We start from the raw sequence: 18653 nt of genomic DNA on the forward strand, positions 1-18653 counted from the left end.
ATTACAGAAAGAATTTAAATGAATTTCGAAACCTGTCAATCGTGACTTTTAAGAAATCCGTAATAGCCAGTTTTGAGAGTTGTCTTGTTCCGTAAAGGAGAAATGTTTTAAAGATGAGTGTAGCAGTGGTCCATTGGGGGAGCTGAATACTCCTCTTACACGGTGAGTATACAGTGTTAGGGTATGAATGATATGTAAAGCATGTACATCATAAGCCTATGCCAATGCTAGAGATATTGCTGGAAGTAATGCTACTGCTACAGTGTATTTATTTCCTTTCTGGTCTGTAGACGGGCTAAGAATAGAGAGTCACTTTCTGCTCTGCAAAGACTTCCTTGATGTGTTTTGTAACCTTGAGTGCAGAAATAGCCATTCAGGGCTGAAGTTCAGAGATGTGGAAAGTTCACCTTCTATCTGATTAACCTTCCACTGTTCTCTTCGACTGTAGGTAGTGACCTAGAATGGTCTTGGTCGGATTTTCATGAAAAAACAGATTGTGCCGCACACATCTGCCCGGATGTTGTTTTCCTGAAAAATAAAATCACTTAAGCTCGCATTAGTCATCAGATTGTGTTTGGAATTCGAAGTATTGTCGTTTATTTATTTATTTACTATGGTTTTATTTATTCAGTGGTCAAACAAGCAAATCCTGGCATTATTTTTTTTAGAATTTCCATTATCTTTTTTCCTTCTAGTTATAAAAAGAAACATTATTTGTTTTTGTTTTTCAGTGATACAATTTATAGACCTTGTAATTTTTTAATCGACTGAGTCTCCAGAAAAACAGATTTTATAGATTTCTTTCAACTTTGGTTTCTACAGGAAAGTCCTGAATAATGTTAATCCTTTCTTTGTTCAGATGTTTTTTTGATGTCCCCACTACCATCCCTCTGAAATGCATTACATAGATACTCCAGTGAAACATTATAGAGATACAAAAATGAATTAAAAAGGTTGAAACTCTGTGAATGTGTCTTACAATATGAACTCATGCCCTCTTTGGTTCATAGTTATTTGTTATATAGTATAATTATCCTAAATCATAGCTATGCGTTTAAGTAACTCTTTCCATCAGAGGTGATTTTTCATAGTGATTTTTTCCAATCTTGAAGAGTGTATACAGGTTAACAAGTTCATGGATGAAATGGTTAATCTTTGTGTGTGTGTGATTTGTGTTTTAAGTTTAGGGCTCACCCCATTCAATTTAGCCTGACTGCACAGCTGTGAGTTCATTGTAGATTCCTATCACTTTGCTTTTGGAAAAGCGGAAACCTGCCACATTCAAATTGAAAGTTATCTTTGAATGTGTTATTTCATTTTTGCATTATTATTTTACTGTGTTTATTGACAGAGCCTGGGACCTGTACCTCTGTGGGAAACCTAGCTGTTATTAAAAGAGGTGAAAACAAAAAAAAACAAGTGGCTAGCCAAAACACAGTGTGTGTGTGACTTATGTAATTGATTTAATGGGGTCCGTGTAAGAATCCTTTCACAGAATGCACTCAGTTTTATAAGGCTGTGGGTTTTGGGTCCAGTTGATTTTAAATCTCATTATTTTCCTCAGCATATTTCTGATTTATACCTTGACATACGACACACATCAAGCTGATCCAAAGACAGAACACTCACAAATATACACAGCAAGAACCAAAATAAAAACCCCACACAACCACTACAACTATTTGCGTGCAGCTGTAGGAAAGAATATAACTTCTGGACAAGCCCCCAATTATGTTACGACCCCAAGTGGCTGATTTAAGGGAATGAGGGGGACATAACATAGAACACACAAATGCAGTAGTGGGAGAGTGAGGTGAGTGCCCAAAAAAAACAACACTAAGTCAACTATATACAAAAAGGGCTTATTTACAAAGGGGAGGGAGTATATACAACTATGTACAACAGTCAAATCAGACGTGACAACAATAATAATAATAAACAAACATACACAGGGGAAAACTCCCTGGATGATGTTGGCTATTACTGAAACAAAACTAGACCTATCTAAGCTAGTCTAGAAGGGAATCCACTACCTGACTTGTATTTCTATCTAAACTAACTAAACTATCTAAACCTGACAACTAATACAAAGGGGTGATCACCGCCCCTACCTAAATACCTAATGTACTAGACAATATCTACTAGATATATGTACTAGATATATCCCTAAGTGTAAACATGTAAACCCATGGGTATCTCACCTTTCTACCCGTTTTCCCCTGAACAAAAGTCAATAACAGATTACAATGTGATGAAACCACAACAGAGAAGAAAACAGTAGGTAATTACACAAGGAAAACACAATCAATCACAAAGGTAATTTAACACAAACAAACAGGGTAGCAACACGAAATGGTGTTGCGATCTGTCGGCTCTCTCGAAACGGAGAAATAAGGGGGCATTTAAACTGTAGTCGGAGACATCGGATTGCACAGGGGCACGGGACAGCGGAGTTGAGTGATGGGGACGAGAACCAATTGCAGCCGGACACCTGCGTACATTAGGGATAGGGAGGACAACAGAACACAGAGCACAACGCAAGTACATGTACACGCACTTACATAAGGGCATGTAACACTTGGTTTCACAACCATAGAAAGACACGTTTTTTCACGTATGCATTGCATTACATCTTGGTGTTTACTCATTCATGTATTGTATTGTTTGGTTCCTTGTGAGTTAGTGAATGTGAAAAAATCACAGAAACTGGTTTCCCTGTATAATGCATTTCTGCAACTCATTATATTTTGTCACGTAGGGTGTAAACCAGGGTTGAAAGGCATGTGGGATGCTGACTAATGTGGATATACAAAGGAAGCCTTAGTCATTCAAGCCATCATGTTGTGACTTTTACCCTAGATTTCATTGACCGTAAAGTATATAAATAGCCACAGCTGCTTGTTTCACTCTATCCTCTATCTTACAGCACAAATACATATAATATATATGATTTATACTCACCACACTTCTTCCTCGTGCTACATAGGCCAGGTTTGGAAACTTCAAAATGGCAGCAACTGCATTGTGTGCAGGTTGATCCACGCCACCATCCCGAGTAAACCTGTCGGCCCCCTGCGCTGTCAGGAACGCTTTCCTTTGTTTATTTCCGTTGTGCTCGGCATCACCTTCTGGTAAGACCAACATTGCCAGTGATGTGTATTTGATTTAGGTTTGTAAGCATTCTTCTCATTTTTTCCATTTACTTTTTGTATCCAACATAAACACGGTTCCAATCAGGGGCCCCGTGTATAGTGCTGAGTATGCCATTCTCATTTGCGGCATTGAAAAAAACAAAGAAAAAAAGCATTTAATCAATTGTGATTGAGCACCTTGGAATGTGTTTAGTATTCTATATGGTGTACTTCTAGAGCCGGTTGTGTTCCGTATCCTTGAATCTTCTGCAGAAACAAAGCCATCATAGCAATAACTGTAGTTACCCAAGTCCTTTCAGGAATTTAAGCTGGTCTGTTCAGCCACTAAGCTGTAAAGAGCTTATGTCGGTGCTCTGTGCCTTTCGAAAGCTTGCATGCCATTTTACATCAGCTTTTTGTGAAGCCTAATGAACATTACAATCAGCTAGGAGATGTGTAAGGGGCACAGTGACACGGCTGTTTGAATTTCTGGACCTCAGACTTTTTAGTTTCTGAAAGGTTGGATTCAAGTCTGGCTCAATGTCACAAGTGAAATCATGTTGTTGAGTAACATTTGAGAAGCCTGAAAATAAAGAGCGAGGCTGAATGATTGTAATGGGACTTTTTGTACCCATTTCTCAACATGTGATTTTTCATTTGGGAAAGCACTTCATACTTTAGAATATATTCCCACCCGCTCCAAAAATGAGATCATTTTTTAGGAAGCCTTATTTTTGAAGTCTTTGTTGAAGTTCAACCCCCGATTTCTGTACGTCGACTTGGAAAATATATCAATAGAAATAAAATCATTCACTAAATGACAAATTATTACTGTAAGCTGGTTCTCTACAGACTTTCCAGTCCTTGGGGGGGAATTGGCTTTCCTCATCAGTCGGCCGCCTGCTCCCCTGGCCTTGCCTCTCACTCTCGGCACCCTTCGTCTCTCGATTCTTCGCAGGTCAGCTGGAGATCCCACCGTCATTCTTCTCAGGGCAGCAAAGTCCGTAGTGCTCTTTGAAGCAGTGCGTGCCATCATGTGCAGTGGGGCGCTGTGACTGCACAGCAATGTTGGAAGGCAAGAGCGCGAATGGGTGTAGATTACCAGCCATATTGTAAAAGTGAAACGGTCGGCTGTTCATGTTTTCTCACTTGACTGTGGTTTAATTTGAAAGTGGGTTGTGTTTGTGAAGGATGCAATGCCCTTGATTGTTGCGTATGTGTTGGTATGTAGTACAGTGTGATTTGTGTTCCTAGAGGAACACAATTCATGTTTCGGTACGTTTTGTCCTTTTTCTCTGCATTACATGTTTCCACTTTTAACATAAGTAAACTATTTAATCATTCTCAAAGTGACTTGATCATTTCACAGGCAAAGATGGAGAATCTGTTATGTTTCCTGCACTAAGGCTGTGAATTATGCAGTGTGTAGCCATATTTTCAGTGTTGCCAATGTGAAATGGTGTGAGAGCGGGGGGGGTTGATGTTGAAATACGGTGAGATGGGGTGATTCGTTGGAGTACCAGACTGCATTTTTGGATATGCGTACCACAGTTTGCAAACTGATGGGTTAGATGTTGCACTGACTTCTTACATCGAGAGCAACAGATGTAGACGGTCACTACTACAGAGTTTAGGCAATACTATTCGTGCTATTTCAACTCGTTCATGTTGTCGGGCAAACCTGTCCGCTACAAACCCAACGCATTGTACATCACGCGTCACACTCCTCACACACACAGAGAAAGTGAGAGAGAGAGAGCTACAGTTAACGGAGCACAACAGGTGGCCACTGAGGCCACACAAAACGCGACAAAGTCAGCACAGTTTCCAAATCAACCCTATTATTTAAAATTATATTCAAACTCACCATTTACATTTTCAAAAGAGCACAATCCGGCAGTTGTTGTGGTTGGATCGATCTATAATAATGTTAGCAATGTTACAATTTCCCAAATTACTTAGCTAGCAGCTAGCGTTAGCTAACGCTAACTAATTTGCCTCTGGCTACCCTGCGTGCTAACGCCCACCAATTTCACGCAGCAATGACGCAGTGATGCAGATTGAACTGGCATTCTGCTCGGTGATATTCTTGGTTGTTCCATGGTGGGGATAAAACAATTCTTGGTGGAGCTGTAGCCCAACCAAGCCATACCCTGCTGCCGCCCCTGGTTGACTTATTTGCCCAGTTTCACAATTACGAATCAGTTGCAGTTTTGTGTCTTTACTGGCACTGCTAGCTTCTGGTACAGTAGGTATTGAGCACAGTGGAGCACAACCTGGTGTGAAGCCTGGAATTGTCCTTGGCTTCTCATACCGATTTCTTTCTCAATCAGACAGTAATGGCACTTCCTGTCAGACCTTACATCTGAAGGAGAGGATAAACTCTTTAATACACTGGCTTTCTGTTGTAATCTCATAATGCAATAACAAATCATAATTTGAGTTTCTATGAAGCAAATCACTCGAGGTACTCCACTTAAGCCATGAGCTATTCAATTTGTATTGCATTTTTTGACTTAAAATATAATCCTTATCAGTGTTCTTTTGTAGGTTCATGTACAGTATATGATTAGCTATTTTATTTAATTATTATTTATTTTGAGGTTTTGGCTCAAGTTGTATGATATTAAAACAAATGACACTTCACAAGCATGTAAAGCCCATATACAGGCTGCTTTATTGACATTTTGTCTGTTCATTTATATATATAAAGAACATATTTTTGCAAATACTTTAGTGTCAGTCTCCAGCACATTTCATTCACAGCCCATTAACAGCAAACAGATGAAAGTGATTTTAAAATGATTAACAAATAAAATAAATGGAATTTGCATGGTTGTTTTACGTCACGTTTCTGAAAAAGAGTAAAGAATGCAAGTTTGTATAAACCAGTGTTGCATAAAGTGACTCGACAGGTCTTTAAAAAAATTCTTCCTAAATAAAATAATGATAACAAAAAAGTCTAATACCCATGTGGAAATGGACTGTCAGACGGTGCGCTGCTGATGCATTGTGTGTCGTGTGACTGGTTACAGCATGCTGTTCTCACTGTATTACAGAGATGACCTACTTGCTCCAGAAAGGCTGCTTTTGAATGCATGTTTTGCATCTAAAGTTGTCAGAAAGGATGCCTTAAATACAGAAATAATACTGGTTCTATTTTCCCCATTGATAGGTGAAGTGTAAACATGGGCCGGTTTAAATCAAAACTTTGACCCACCCGCTAATAGAAAACTACAGAACTGTAGTCAGTTGCGGCTTCATTTTTGGTAAGATGCCGCTTTCTTCTAATCGTAAATGTAACCGCTATGATGTACAGGTTTGTAGTTTGCTATTAGCGGGTGGGTCAAAGTTTTGATTTAATCCGGCCCATGGACTCCCTTCCTATCAGCTGTAATACTTGCCCTGACCCATCTAAACATAAAGTAATCTTGTTCATGTAGGTGTTATCATCATTAACCTGTTGTTATTGTGCACAGCACTTACATGGTAGCGCTATATGGACAGGTTTGACGTCTGATAATTTAAAGTGGATTGTCAAGACATAAAAGTTCATCCAGTACTCTTGTGTTGTGGGTAACACCCAGTGATTTTGTGTAAACTGGAGAATTTCTCTCTCCATCAGTCCTGCTTTTTAGGTACACATAAAAGGTACTATTTTAGGTACTATAAAACCAACGATGTAGAAAAACTATCACTGTGCTACCTGTTGCAGTTTGATGTCACTCTCACATTGTGGGATTTGTAAAGGAATACACTGTTTTGTGCATTGGCATCTTTCCCATGTAAAGACAGTATGGCAGGGATGCAAGGGGTGCAACCTCTCTGTGTGTGCAATGGAAAGTCTAGCTTTGTAAAAAAAAAATGAAATGTCTGTAATTGAGTCCTATTGCTACAGAAGTATAGATCTCGCCCTGTGGAAGTGCGATTGTGAAATGTGTTGTTGCTCCATGCCACCTGTTAAAGCTTTTAATGTTTTATTGCTTTCCACTACATTTGTTAATTTCCTATATCGTATGGGAAGGGAAGCCATTTAGCTTCAATCCCTCTGGAAATATGAAATGTTTAATAATGTTAATATTGTTGATAGTCAATATAAAACTTTTTTATTTTATTTGGTTGGATGAAAACCTTATGGTTTTTAGAACCGTTCTTAATGACAATCTCAGATGCAGGCTGCACATGCGTATGAAGAATATTTTGAATATGTTTACTGGTTAGATGGTTCTTCGAAGCTCTGATGTCTGGCCCATGCCAAGCCCACTGTACACAGATACTGTGTAGCTTAATCGCTGCCATGCCTGAGTTACATTTAAAAAATGTAGCATCAATTGTGGACAAGGCAGTCCAATGAATGCTAAATGTTTCATTATTTTTTTAATGTTTTACAGAGCCAGGTGAAGGCTCACATTAAATCTCCAGGCAGTCCACCAATACCAAATACAAGCTCAGTACAAGATGGTGTGTTTTCAATGGGTTGAACCAAGAAGCCTGTAAACAGCAATTTCAGTATTGAGAAAAGGGTGTTGATATACTCAAGGGAGCAGTCTGCTTAAGCTGTTATTTTGTCCTCAAAAAATTTAGCTGCGAAGATCTTCTCAAGGAGTGTGTATATTTGACCCCAAGGATTCACTATGTTTTGAGTTTGTGCAGTGTGTATTTATAACAAACTAAATTGCCTTCTAAGAAATTAAACACTGTGTAGTACATTGAACACAAGGGGGCTCCACAACCTGGAATCTTTGTTGTATATCTTATGTACTTGCAGCTTGGAACAAATTGCCTGGCTTTGTTCATGAAACTTAAAGCAAAACAGTGGTACTGTATCTCTCAGTGCATTCCCCTGGAGCCGCCTGCACACCTTTGTTGTGGCTGAAGAGAAGTTGGAGGAAAGATGTTGCATTTTAAGAGCATTTCTTCAAGAGGAATGCATTTCAAAAAGTCATCATGTTAAACAAACTAAGGAATTAAACAAATAACCTCCTGGGCTTTGGTGGTATTTTAACAGTCTCACCACAGAGGTTTAGTAAGATATAACTAGACTGGTAGTGATGAGCTATCAAATCAGCATTTTTTGCCCGCAAAGGGAGTGTAAGGAGTTAGCAGGTCCGATGAGTCAAACTAATGCCAGCTGTGATTATTTTTTCTGAACGGACTTCTCAGTGTACATTTGGCGGTTTATTTTAAATTAATATTTGAAGAAATGTTAAAAACCAGTTGCCTGTTATGAGATCTCTTTCCTTCTCAAAATTATTCCGATTTACAGAAGATATTTTAATATTGACAGGTGTTTCAATTCCACTGTAACAATTAACAAATACATTGGTAAACACGCACTCACGTACAGACACACACACGCACACGCACATGCACACGCACACGCACACGCACACACACACACACACACACAGAATAACTTTTCTATCGTTCTCTGCTTTCTCTGCGTTTATCTTAATCTATGGGTTTATCCCAGATTTGAGATTAGTGCCTCTTATATTGAACCTAATCTAAGAAGAGATTTGTTTACAATTAGCCAGCAGTCTCTTCCAAGTAGATTTCTTGGGAAGAGACTGGAGCTGTATAATGGAAAGGCAAATTCAACTAACCAACAAACAAGTGTTCTGCATACATCCAGGCGTGACCACTTATTTTTTTCTTGTATTATTATAATCTAGCTCCATATTAAATATAAACATATTTAAAAAAAGTGATGTATCACTCTTTTTATATATATATATATATATATATATATATATATATATATATAATTTGCACCGGGACTTTCCATATTTGTCCTTGAATCTTTGTTTAGTCCAAGTTCTGAAAGATTTGCCTGCATTGCAGGTTTCCAGATTTCCTGTCTTGTATTGTGTCTGATTGAGGATGCTGGCATCCTTTCCTGATCCCAGGGGGATCTTGCACAACACTTGCTTTGGTCTTTCCACTGTCAGTCTGTTTGCAGTCAGCATTCCACCCCCCTGTGATTTACAGGCATGCGCCCCTCTCTGCAGGGACTCGCTCCGTTTTCCTTTTTGCAGATGTACTACAAGACAAACATTCCTCCTTGCGTGTTGTTACTACATCAATTACTACAGATGTCTCTTACCTTTGAAACATCTCTGATGAGAAAGATAAACACTCTCCCCCTACTGGTGTTTCCATCTAGCATAGTGTTGATGCTTTTAAAAAATATATATTTACCTATCAAGACTTGCAGTATTTAATATGCATGGTATTTGTGCAGTATATATGGACTGGATCTGTTTTTTGCGACTTTCGTGAGTTAAATAAATGCTGTCTGGCCGTTTTGATACAGGTGTATTGTTAAGCTTTTTAAGCAGTGAATCACATTTTTTTAATGAAATACATTCCTTGATATTTGTGTGTTATAGATGTGATATGTACTAGGGTCAACATAAAGGAATTGTTTATTTAACATTATAAAATAAGCAGACAACAATGGTGTTTTCATATGGGTTTGTTAAATTGTCTGAAACAAAGGTTCTACATCATCCAAAGCAAATGTTTAATTAAGGAATGACTTACAGAGATGTTTTATATTTATTTTTTCTTTACATAAATGTGAATAGGATTTGCACATGAATATTTCTTTCTTTCAACCACTTTCTTACTTTAGGACATTATGTATAGGATTAAAACTTAAAAAATAATGATTCGTATGCAGAAAATATGGATGTATTCCAGTAATAAATGTCTTCAAAATGAAGCCATGTGGTTAATTCTGCTGGTGCTGACAGACCTCTAGAAAGTACAGTTTCCAAAAATAAAAAGTTTATTTGACAGATTTCAAACCATTGTTGTCTGACTTTTCAGTCACTGTGCCAGTAGAGAAATTCCTGAGGTCAGTCTGAAATTAAATTCATTTTAACTTTACGAATGAACTTCAGAATGAATTTGTTTTTTCAGTAGTTTATTTATATTCATTTTTTTATATACACAAAAATACATAGGCTAGATATACTCTACATTTAAAAAGAACCAGGCTCCATGTTAAAATAGTAATAGCATAATGGAAGGTATTCTCTGATTTACATTTTTTCTTTCAATCTTTGTATTTGGTCATTTACTTTAAAATGTCCCTGCTTCTTAAGACCCTGAGATGAAGGTTTGCAGGTCTGGTAATGTGCTCTGCTGCTGTGTACAAGGACATCCTGTTCATCAGCACGACGCTGGCTTCGACCACATGCATTAACTGTGCTCTGCTGTGAATAGCTTACCAACAGCAGCAAAGTGATGCAATTTATCAGCGTACTGGCCATCGTCACTGAACAGATTGTCCAATGGCTTCCATTTAGCCTCTTTGAAACATCCATTTTCCTTATTCCATCCACCTGTTTTCGGGACATGTAGTCCAGTCAATTTGCATTCAGCACCTGCTGTATGTTAGCTGAAGCGAATATGCTACTTTATGATTTTTGCTGGGGTTGATGGTTTGAATCTATTTAGTATGCTTTGTTGCCCCCCCCCCCCACCATCCTTCTGGCATTCCTCATTCATTAATAGAATTTGAGGATGAACGCCTGTCGAGATAATATGTTCAGCAGACACATTGTTAGTTTAGCAGAAACCCGAAAGTACATCCCAAGCTGCCTTTTTTGGCAGCTTGAAAGTATGGCTGTGAGTTGCTTGCTGTTGGCTGTGCTGCTATTTTCACAATTGTTGTATCCTGGAGTGGCTGGGGGTGAGAAACGTTATTTTGGGGCTACAACAGGTTCCCACAGCAGAAAGTGGCCTCAGACCAGATTCATTATTCATGAATGGCACAGGCACTGGTTTTGAATGAAAACCTTTCAGTGCATAATAAAACGTACATAAAAAAAGGAAAAATCTCAGAAATATTCTAATTTCCCAGCTTCTCTCTGCTCCATTGTTTCAGTTCTGCCAACCCACGGGATGGAAGCTGTCCCGGGAGAGGAAACAGCCCACCTTCTTCATGGTGGTTCTGACAGACATCGACTCAGACAGACACTACTGCGCGTGCCTAACCTTCTTCGAGGCAGAGATCAATCTTCAGGTAAAACACATTTGACCCTGATTTTCCTCAAACTGGCAGAGCTGACTGTTAGCCTTGGTTTTGCCTTTTGGAGCCCCAGCATGGGAAGTGTCTGCACCTGAGCTAGATGACATAAAATAACAACTTCCATTCGCCACAACTTTCGACTCCCTTTCTTAAACCCTGTTTACAGTTTTTATGAACAGTTACTCACTGGAGACTCGGAAGTGAAAACTTGAAGAAAGGGTCAGTAGTACAGTCATCTGTACAACTTCCAAGCTGAAACCAAAGCCTTGGCGCATCTCACTGACTTCAGTTTATTTTTTAATAACCACAGTCCAAATATTTGAGCTGAGTAGGATTATGTATTGTTTTTTTGTATAAAATTCAGTTGTTGTTTATATATATATCTAAATATAACAAAAAAAAAATGTTTCACCAAGAGTTTTGACTGTATATTACGAAGAAATATTTTTCTCTAATTGACTAAATATGATTATTCCAATACTTTCACTACAGCAAAGGAGATGCCATCTAGGGATTAAATTATTTTTTCTTCACTTCAACTGTAATAGCTCTCTTGGCATCGTGGATTTCACATGAAGTCAGTTATGCTTAGAAAACATAATTAAAAAAAAAACAGGGGGAATTATGAAAATGTTCCCCGTGTGTAATGTGGAGGGCTAATAACAGTCAATTGTCAGCCATGAGGTTCCTATTGATCTAAGACTGGTGCTGATCCCGAGGTGGTAAAGGGAAATCTGAGAAGTTGCTACTTTTACAGGTCAATAACCACCCCACACTTCCAATCAGAGAAGCCAGAGTCGAGCGGAAATTTGATCCAGACTGTGCCCAAAGCACTTGAGATGCAGTTCTTCAAGGAATGTGTTCACTGGTCCCTGACACTGTGCCGCTTTATGCATCATGTCTTACTTTTCTAAGCTTTCTTGTCCGCCAGAAGAATTTCTTAGAATTGAAAGTGCAAAAGCAGAAAAATTATGAAATTCCGGGAAAGAATCTGAGGCAGCTGAGACAGGATGTTCCAAAGATGTGTATGTGGGGTATAATTTGGCATTATTAACTGCACAGAGAAGAAATATATAATTAATTTTCCTCATGCTTGTCATTAAACTGCGTTAATGCAAGACAATTACCATTTTAATTTCTGCAAGGTTTCTGACACTTCGTACATGAGATATAATGAGGCTTTGAGGCCAGTAGAGAAAAACAGAAAACAGTACTGGACAGCTGTTTTTTATTCAATCTGCAGTTTAACATTATTCTTTTACCCCTTAACTCACTGAAATATAAGGATCAGGATCGACATAATATATATAATATAAATATTTAGATTTGCAGGTTAGGCTTTTTCTTCCTAGATAACATGCCTCATTGTTTGTTGTTTAATAGTGGTTAGATGTTGACGGCAATTAACCAGAATGCAAATAAAATCTATCACCCTGAAGGGATGCATAGTTTTAAAATGACTTTGGTTCAGTTCAAGACATTCCATGACTGCATTGTTTATCTCTAAACTTCCTGTTGTTTTTTCTGTAGCCCAAAGATAACAATAGTGTCGTCATTAGAGAAGAATTCCGTACTCATTCTTCTATAGTTGTTAGTGTGGAATTCAGTGTACGAGAGTTATCATAATCAACTACACTTGTGAGGCCTGATTTTACAGTTATCCCTATTTGAATCATATACAAAGGCTTCAATAGGAGTTGAATTGGAGCCACTGAGAGTATATAGTCCGCACCATGTTTAACACAAGTTTTTGTTTATATTTTTCATTCCATTTAACTTATCTGTTTAGAGAAGCTTCAATATGCATTAAACCCTCTACCTTTAAGGTTCTGAATTCTCCATCTTACTGGTGAAATGCAATCTGAATACTATTGGTTGTGGGAAATATATTTGATGTTTTAATGATTACAGGGCTGCTTTAATAGAAGACACCTTTATAAATTATCAAATGTATTCCAAACATCAAAATGTAATTGTACTCTAGGCAATATTTTGTGCAATTAAATCTCCTTGATTTAACTGTTATTATTCCACAATGTCCTCTTTGGAAATCATGCCATTTTGGAAATTGTATAAATTAAAATATTTCACCTATAACCTGTAAAGTTTGTGAATGTAACCCTGGTTATCTGAGAAATAGGACATGACCCCAAGGGGGAGGGGCCTATGTCACTTATTGGCCACTGTGCCCTGCCACTCAAGCAGCCCTCCCCTGCTGGCTATATAGACTATGACGCGCAGTGACCCAGCCTCTTTGTGCCAGAAATCAATAGAGTCCTGCGCGACCTTGCAGCCTTTGGGTAGTATCCTCTTTCTTAGATAGCCAGGCTTACATTCCGAACCTTATCTTCGAGTCGAGAATACCACCCAAAGGGGGAGCGGTTACCTTATAACCAAGCTGTTGCAATGGAGGCCAGCAGCGCACTGTTATGGAAGCCAGGTGTGAGCCAGCACATCAATTCCCATCACCCAGGAGTGGTCTCGGACGGAAAACCATAATGAGCAGTGAGCGCTTGTTGCGAAGAGATCCATGTCTGCCCTGCAGTAGCGGCTCCAAATGACTCCCAACGGAATGTCTGCCTCTGCCGCAATCTCACTCAAAGGTGAGGCGGGGTCTGGGAGCACAGCAGGCTCTCTGAGTAGTGTAGCGATGCTAACCACACTCTGGCCATGTAGACTCTGCGCAGTGGCTTCTCCGTGACGCTACACTGCCGATTAGGGCAGGGCAGGTCCTGAGATTCCACAGAGATTGGCGTAATGGATGCCATGGCCGTGATGGTGGAGCCGACCAGGGGGAAGGCCGCAATCCAGCCTCTTGTGCTTCCTGGAGCCGGTAGAATGCCTCGGCACCTCAGGTAGGAGTGCGGGCGAATGCCGAATGACCCCAAGATGCGCGCTTTCGCTCAAGCGTCTGAAGATAAGATCTGCCAGGATGAGCAGTAATAGTCTTTCTACAAGCAGAGGAGGGCTGCATGAGTGACAGCGCACAGTGGCCAATAGGCAGCTTTTGTTATGCAAAGTGCATTTACTGAGGTCCCATGGTAATGACATAGGCCCCCGCCCCTTTGGGTGGTCTCCTCGCCTCGAAAGATTACAGCTCGTTACGAATGACAGTGCACATTTTGATCCAATGAATCACTTTTTTATTTTTTCACCCTTTGGTGCCAGATGTATGCTGGTGTTACTTAAGTCTGGAATTTAAATCAGTTTACGTTACCATTTCACAGTGTATAAACCGCATCACCTAAATTAAACATCCTCCTCGGTCAATATGCAGTACAAATATATTTGAATAGAGGAATAGACTAAAAGAATAAATCAAGTTCAAAAGAGAAAAAAAGTATGCTGTATTGTACTGAATATACTATGCTTTGAAGTGCAGGCAATAGCTCACCCATTCTCTAACACCTCTGCGCCTGCACTGTGCCATGATAGCATACAGCTGCGACAGCCCAACTGTGCACTGCATTAGTGTCAGCATTTCATAGCCGGAGGGATGAAAAGGCAGGGTTATCTTTGGGATCGTTATTTTATCTCCCTTGTCTTTTTTTACCGGGCTAAACTCCGGTTGAGACGTACGCAGTTGCACTTTCAGCGTCATCTCCAAACGGAACCTCAGAATGTGTTAGATTAGATGGGAACAGCAAAGAGGGGGATTGACCTTCTGAGCCAGCTGGGTGCTTGTATGCACAGTATATTGGGGAAGTGGTCAAACTTTTTAAATGTGCCTTAACTTTTAAATACGGTTCTGGCAAGAATGTAGGAGGAGAAAAAAAATCTGAGAGGGAGAAGGTGTGAACATAAAGGAATGTACCTCACCCAGAGATGGGAACCATGACGGGTCACACACCTAGCAAACATAAACACAGTAACCAGGCAAACTGAGTCGAGTCACCTTCCCTCTGTTCCAAAAGAGTTGGCGTTTCATGCCTTTTCACTTATAAAATGCATTAATGCACTGATTGGTATCTACGTTACATGTAAAGACACCAACTGAGTAATTTTAGAAAGATTACAATATCATAGCAGATCATAGAGGTGAGGTTAGTGGCTTTTAATGGGAACCTTTATTCCTGTGCATAGGAGGTGCATAACAGGCTGGAGATGGATACCTGTACTACAAACACCACCACTATGCCAAAAAATGCTCCATTTTACTTATCATCATCTTGAGGGAACACAGAAAGTAAGCCTGATGGAATTCTTTAATGAAAATACAGGACAAACACATTTTTCAGGGACACATTTCTTTAGCCGACTCCCCTGGCTGGTGCTGTATGGATGACTGAACACTATGGGATAGAATGACTTATTCTGGAGCCTACATTTTTAAGTAAACATGTTTAAGGTTTTAGCAGGAGCAGTACAAAATTAATAGTGGAAATAATCATTTATATGATTATTGCTACTTGTGGTAATTTAGAGCATTGGTTGAGCTTTGAAAAGCTTTAATTCACCATCAAATGAAATCGCTTGAATCAGACAAATGGTGCACGCATAAAAAAATGTATCAAATAATAAAAAAAGTGTTTTAATCCCCTGCTATGAGACATTGTCAAAATCCTGAAAGTAAAGATGTTGTTTTTTCATTGTTTTCATAAAAAATTATTCTGCCAGACAGTCGGCTTAGTGGGGGATTTTAAAGAGGCATGTTTCTGTAAGTTGATAAGACTGACAGTTCCTAGACGGAGCAATAAGAAACAGATTGAAGTGGTTCAAAGCCCTGCTGGGGGAGACCAGTGCTCTGTCCTCACTGCCGTACCAATCAGGGAGCTGGATCCATTTACTACCATATCACACAGCAAACTGGCCCTCACTAGTTTATAATGCCAGTCTTTAATTACGTTTAGTGATTGCTCAAATGCAGAGCAAGCGTTCATATTATTGATTACTGCTGTTTCAGTCATTCACTGCAGCTCTCGCTCTTTGACAGCGAAAGTTAAATTACTGGGCAGTTTTGTTGTTTTAAATGCACTCACAAATGCAGGACAAAGCATTGGCATGTGTAACAGTAGCAACACTTCAATTTCTTCATCGATATGTTTGTTTGGACTTCGGACTGTTTTCATACATCTCAATTTAGTGTACCACAAACACAATCATTCTTTTTTTTTATATATGTCATTAAAATTCCTACAGGTTTGAGTTGCTGGGTTCATATTAAAAACATGAATTAAGAAATTGCCTTTTACTGACTGAACTCTTAAATTCGAGAGCTTAAACTTGATTTGAACCTGACTTAAAGAGTGTTCTCTTTCAGGAAATTAATTAAACTGAAGAATTCCACATGGCCAAAGTTCATTTCAACAGAATTTAAAACAAAGACGGATACTGAATAAATCAGATACAACTGCTGAGTAGTCGTATAAGAATTGATTTCACATAATCTTAATGCTTTGAGTTTTGAATTCCTGAATATCGCTGTTATAGATTACACAATTTCAAATGTACCTGTATTACAAATGAATGCTGGTCTTGTGGAAGCGGGTCCATGACACAATATTATTATTTAATATTAAGGTAGTATTGCAGGTTTTTGCTTCTTGAAAAAAAAGAAAAAGCCAGAAGCAGTGCCCTGTGTGAGAAAAGAGTGTAAATCTCCTGAACATCCATCGAATAACTTCAAGGACAAACCAAACCTTAGTAATGAGCATTAACACATGCACAAATAAACCCCAGCAAAGCCTTACTTTACTATGAAAGAATGCAAATTCAAGATGTGTTCCAATTCTAGCCAAAGAGCTTTTAATTAATTCATGTGGTAGAGTGTTTGTTGATCTGAATTACCCATGCATTTTCTTAGATTGAGGGGGAAGCATGAAATGGTGGCAAGTTTAAATAAAATGTTGGAAAAGAGAGCTGTTAGCTGAAGTGCAATCCTATTTCAGCTCGTTTTACACAGAACTTTTCACTCCAAGATGGAAGCTCACGAGACACGTTTGAACTGCTTGTATGTCCGATTCACTTAGGGAATCACAGGGTATTCTGAGCTCTTATGGGAATCTAGTTTTTTACTATTCTATTATTACAGTCATTACAAGCATGTCTTTTGACAGCGCGTCAATTGATAAAACTGAGAGCCTAGTCAAGCATCAATCAACATATGTGAAGCACTTATATACCTTTAAGGTTCAGATTAAAGCCAAGGCTGGTTTATAATAACATCCTGATTGAGTGTGGATAGGCCAATGACTGCGGTTCTGCCAATAGACACAAATTACACTTAATGCATCTTTTTTCTTTACATATTTTCTAATGATTTTGTGCACTCTATTTTTAAACAAAAAGCAGCGTGCCAAGCCCCAGTTAAGTTCAAGTTGATTTTCTAAAGGATTCTCTTGCCAGGTAAGTTAAAATGATACATTTGATGGCTATGTGATTGTGGTGTGGTGTGATCAGCGTCTTTGCAAAGGGCACTGACCTAAAAATAAAACCATCTCTGGGTGGAATTCAGGATGTCAGAAGGCATGCTGTGGCACATCAACGTGCATGCACCCTCTAACCTCCTGGCTTGATGTGTTCTTCTTGGGTTTGTAACTCTTCTCGTTGTTAATGGCAAAGCAGTGTGGGAGCAGGATGTTGTACTGAAGAGATTAATGCATATACATGATTACAGAGTGTGGAGTAAAAGTCTGATGACTGAGTTTCACAGGCCTGGGCTTCCTCCAAGCATAATGTACAGGGAGATGCAGGGCAGAGGAGACAAACCAGGCAGCCTTGCTATGTTCAGACTTGTCAAGTTCTCATGTAAGGCCCCTTGCATGGGGTTTATTTCCAGCCCCAGCATGGTGATGATTAACATGCGATTTGCAGTAATGCAGCACTGAACCTTATCCCATTCCTGACACAGAACTCAATTGCTTGGTTTTCCCATCTTTCTCTGCATCTTTTGCCAGCAGATGGCAGCACACTTTTGGCATAGCTGTTTAACTGTTGTTGTTTTGTTTGCTTTTTGTGATTTTGAAGTGACAATTGGAAAACATGTATATAAATTCCAACATACACAAAAAATTGAAGATTGTTCAGCCTTTAAAACCCACTTGAGTAATTAAGTATCATATTGGGGTGTAGGGGGGAGTAAAATGTCAGTACAATAGTTTGCACAACTTTGAACCCATAAGATTACTATTTATCTAATGTGTAATCTATTCCTACTTTGTGGTCATCGCCATAGTTCTTTTGGGGAATAACACAATTTTTAAGAGTGGAAAGTTGTCCGCTTCGTAGACACTGTTACCATTTAGTTTGACAAGAGTAAAGCTGAAAATAAATAAAACAATGACAAGGTTAATTTCAGTTGTCTTGTGCATTCTTTCTTTGTTTACCTTAATGTTATCATATTATCCTCTCATTTTCAGTCCAGCCATGCTAATGAAACATATGCAATTTCAGGAAAATTCTTTCTAAATGCAATAATTCACATACCTAATCCACCGTAATCCCCTTGAAGCTGTCTTGCCTTTTTGGAATGACAATGCAAA

The 18653-nt window shown here is 39.0% G+C and overlaps 1 protein-coding gene across 2 annotated transcripts in view; it reads left to right on the forward strand.

Moving 5' to 3' along the window:
- The window catches only part of sbf2 (SET binding factor 2), a 132914-nt gene that overhangs the window by 46343 nt on the left and 67918 nt on the right, over positions 1 to 18653 (forward strand). For both annotated transcript variants that reach the window (XM_066700843.1, XM_066700844.1), the window contains exon 3: positions 11029 to 11166. In XM_066700843.1, coding sequence (XP_066556940.1) covers positions 11029 to 11166 — 138 coding nt within the window. The remainder of the gene's footprint in view (positions 1 to 11028; positions 11167 to 18653) is intronic.

The sequence above is a fragment of the Amia ocellicauda genome, chromosome 4 (genome assembly GCF_036373705.1).
Source record: "Amia ocellicauda isolate fAmiCal2 chromosome 4, fAmiCal2.hap1, whole genome shotgun sequence".
In the NCBI taxonomy this organism is placed as follows: Eukaryota; Metazoa; Chordata; class Actinopteri; order Amiiformes; family Amiidae; genus Amia; species Amia ocellicauda.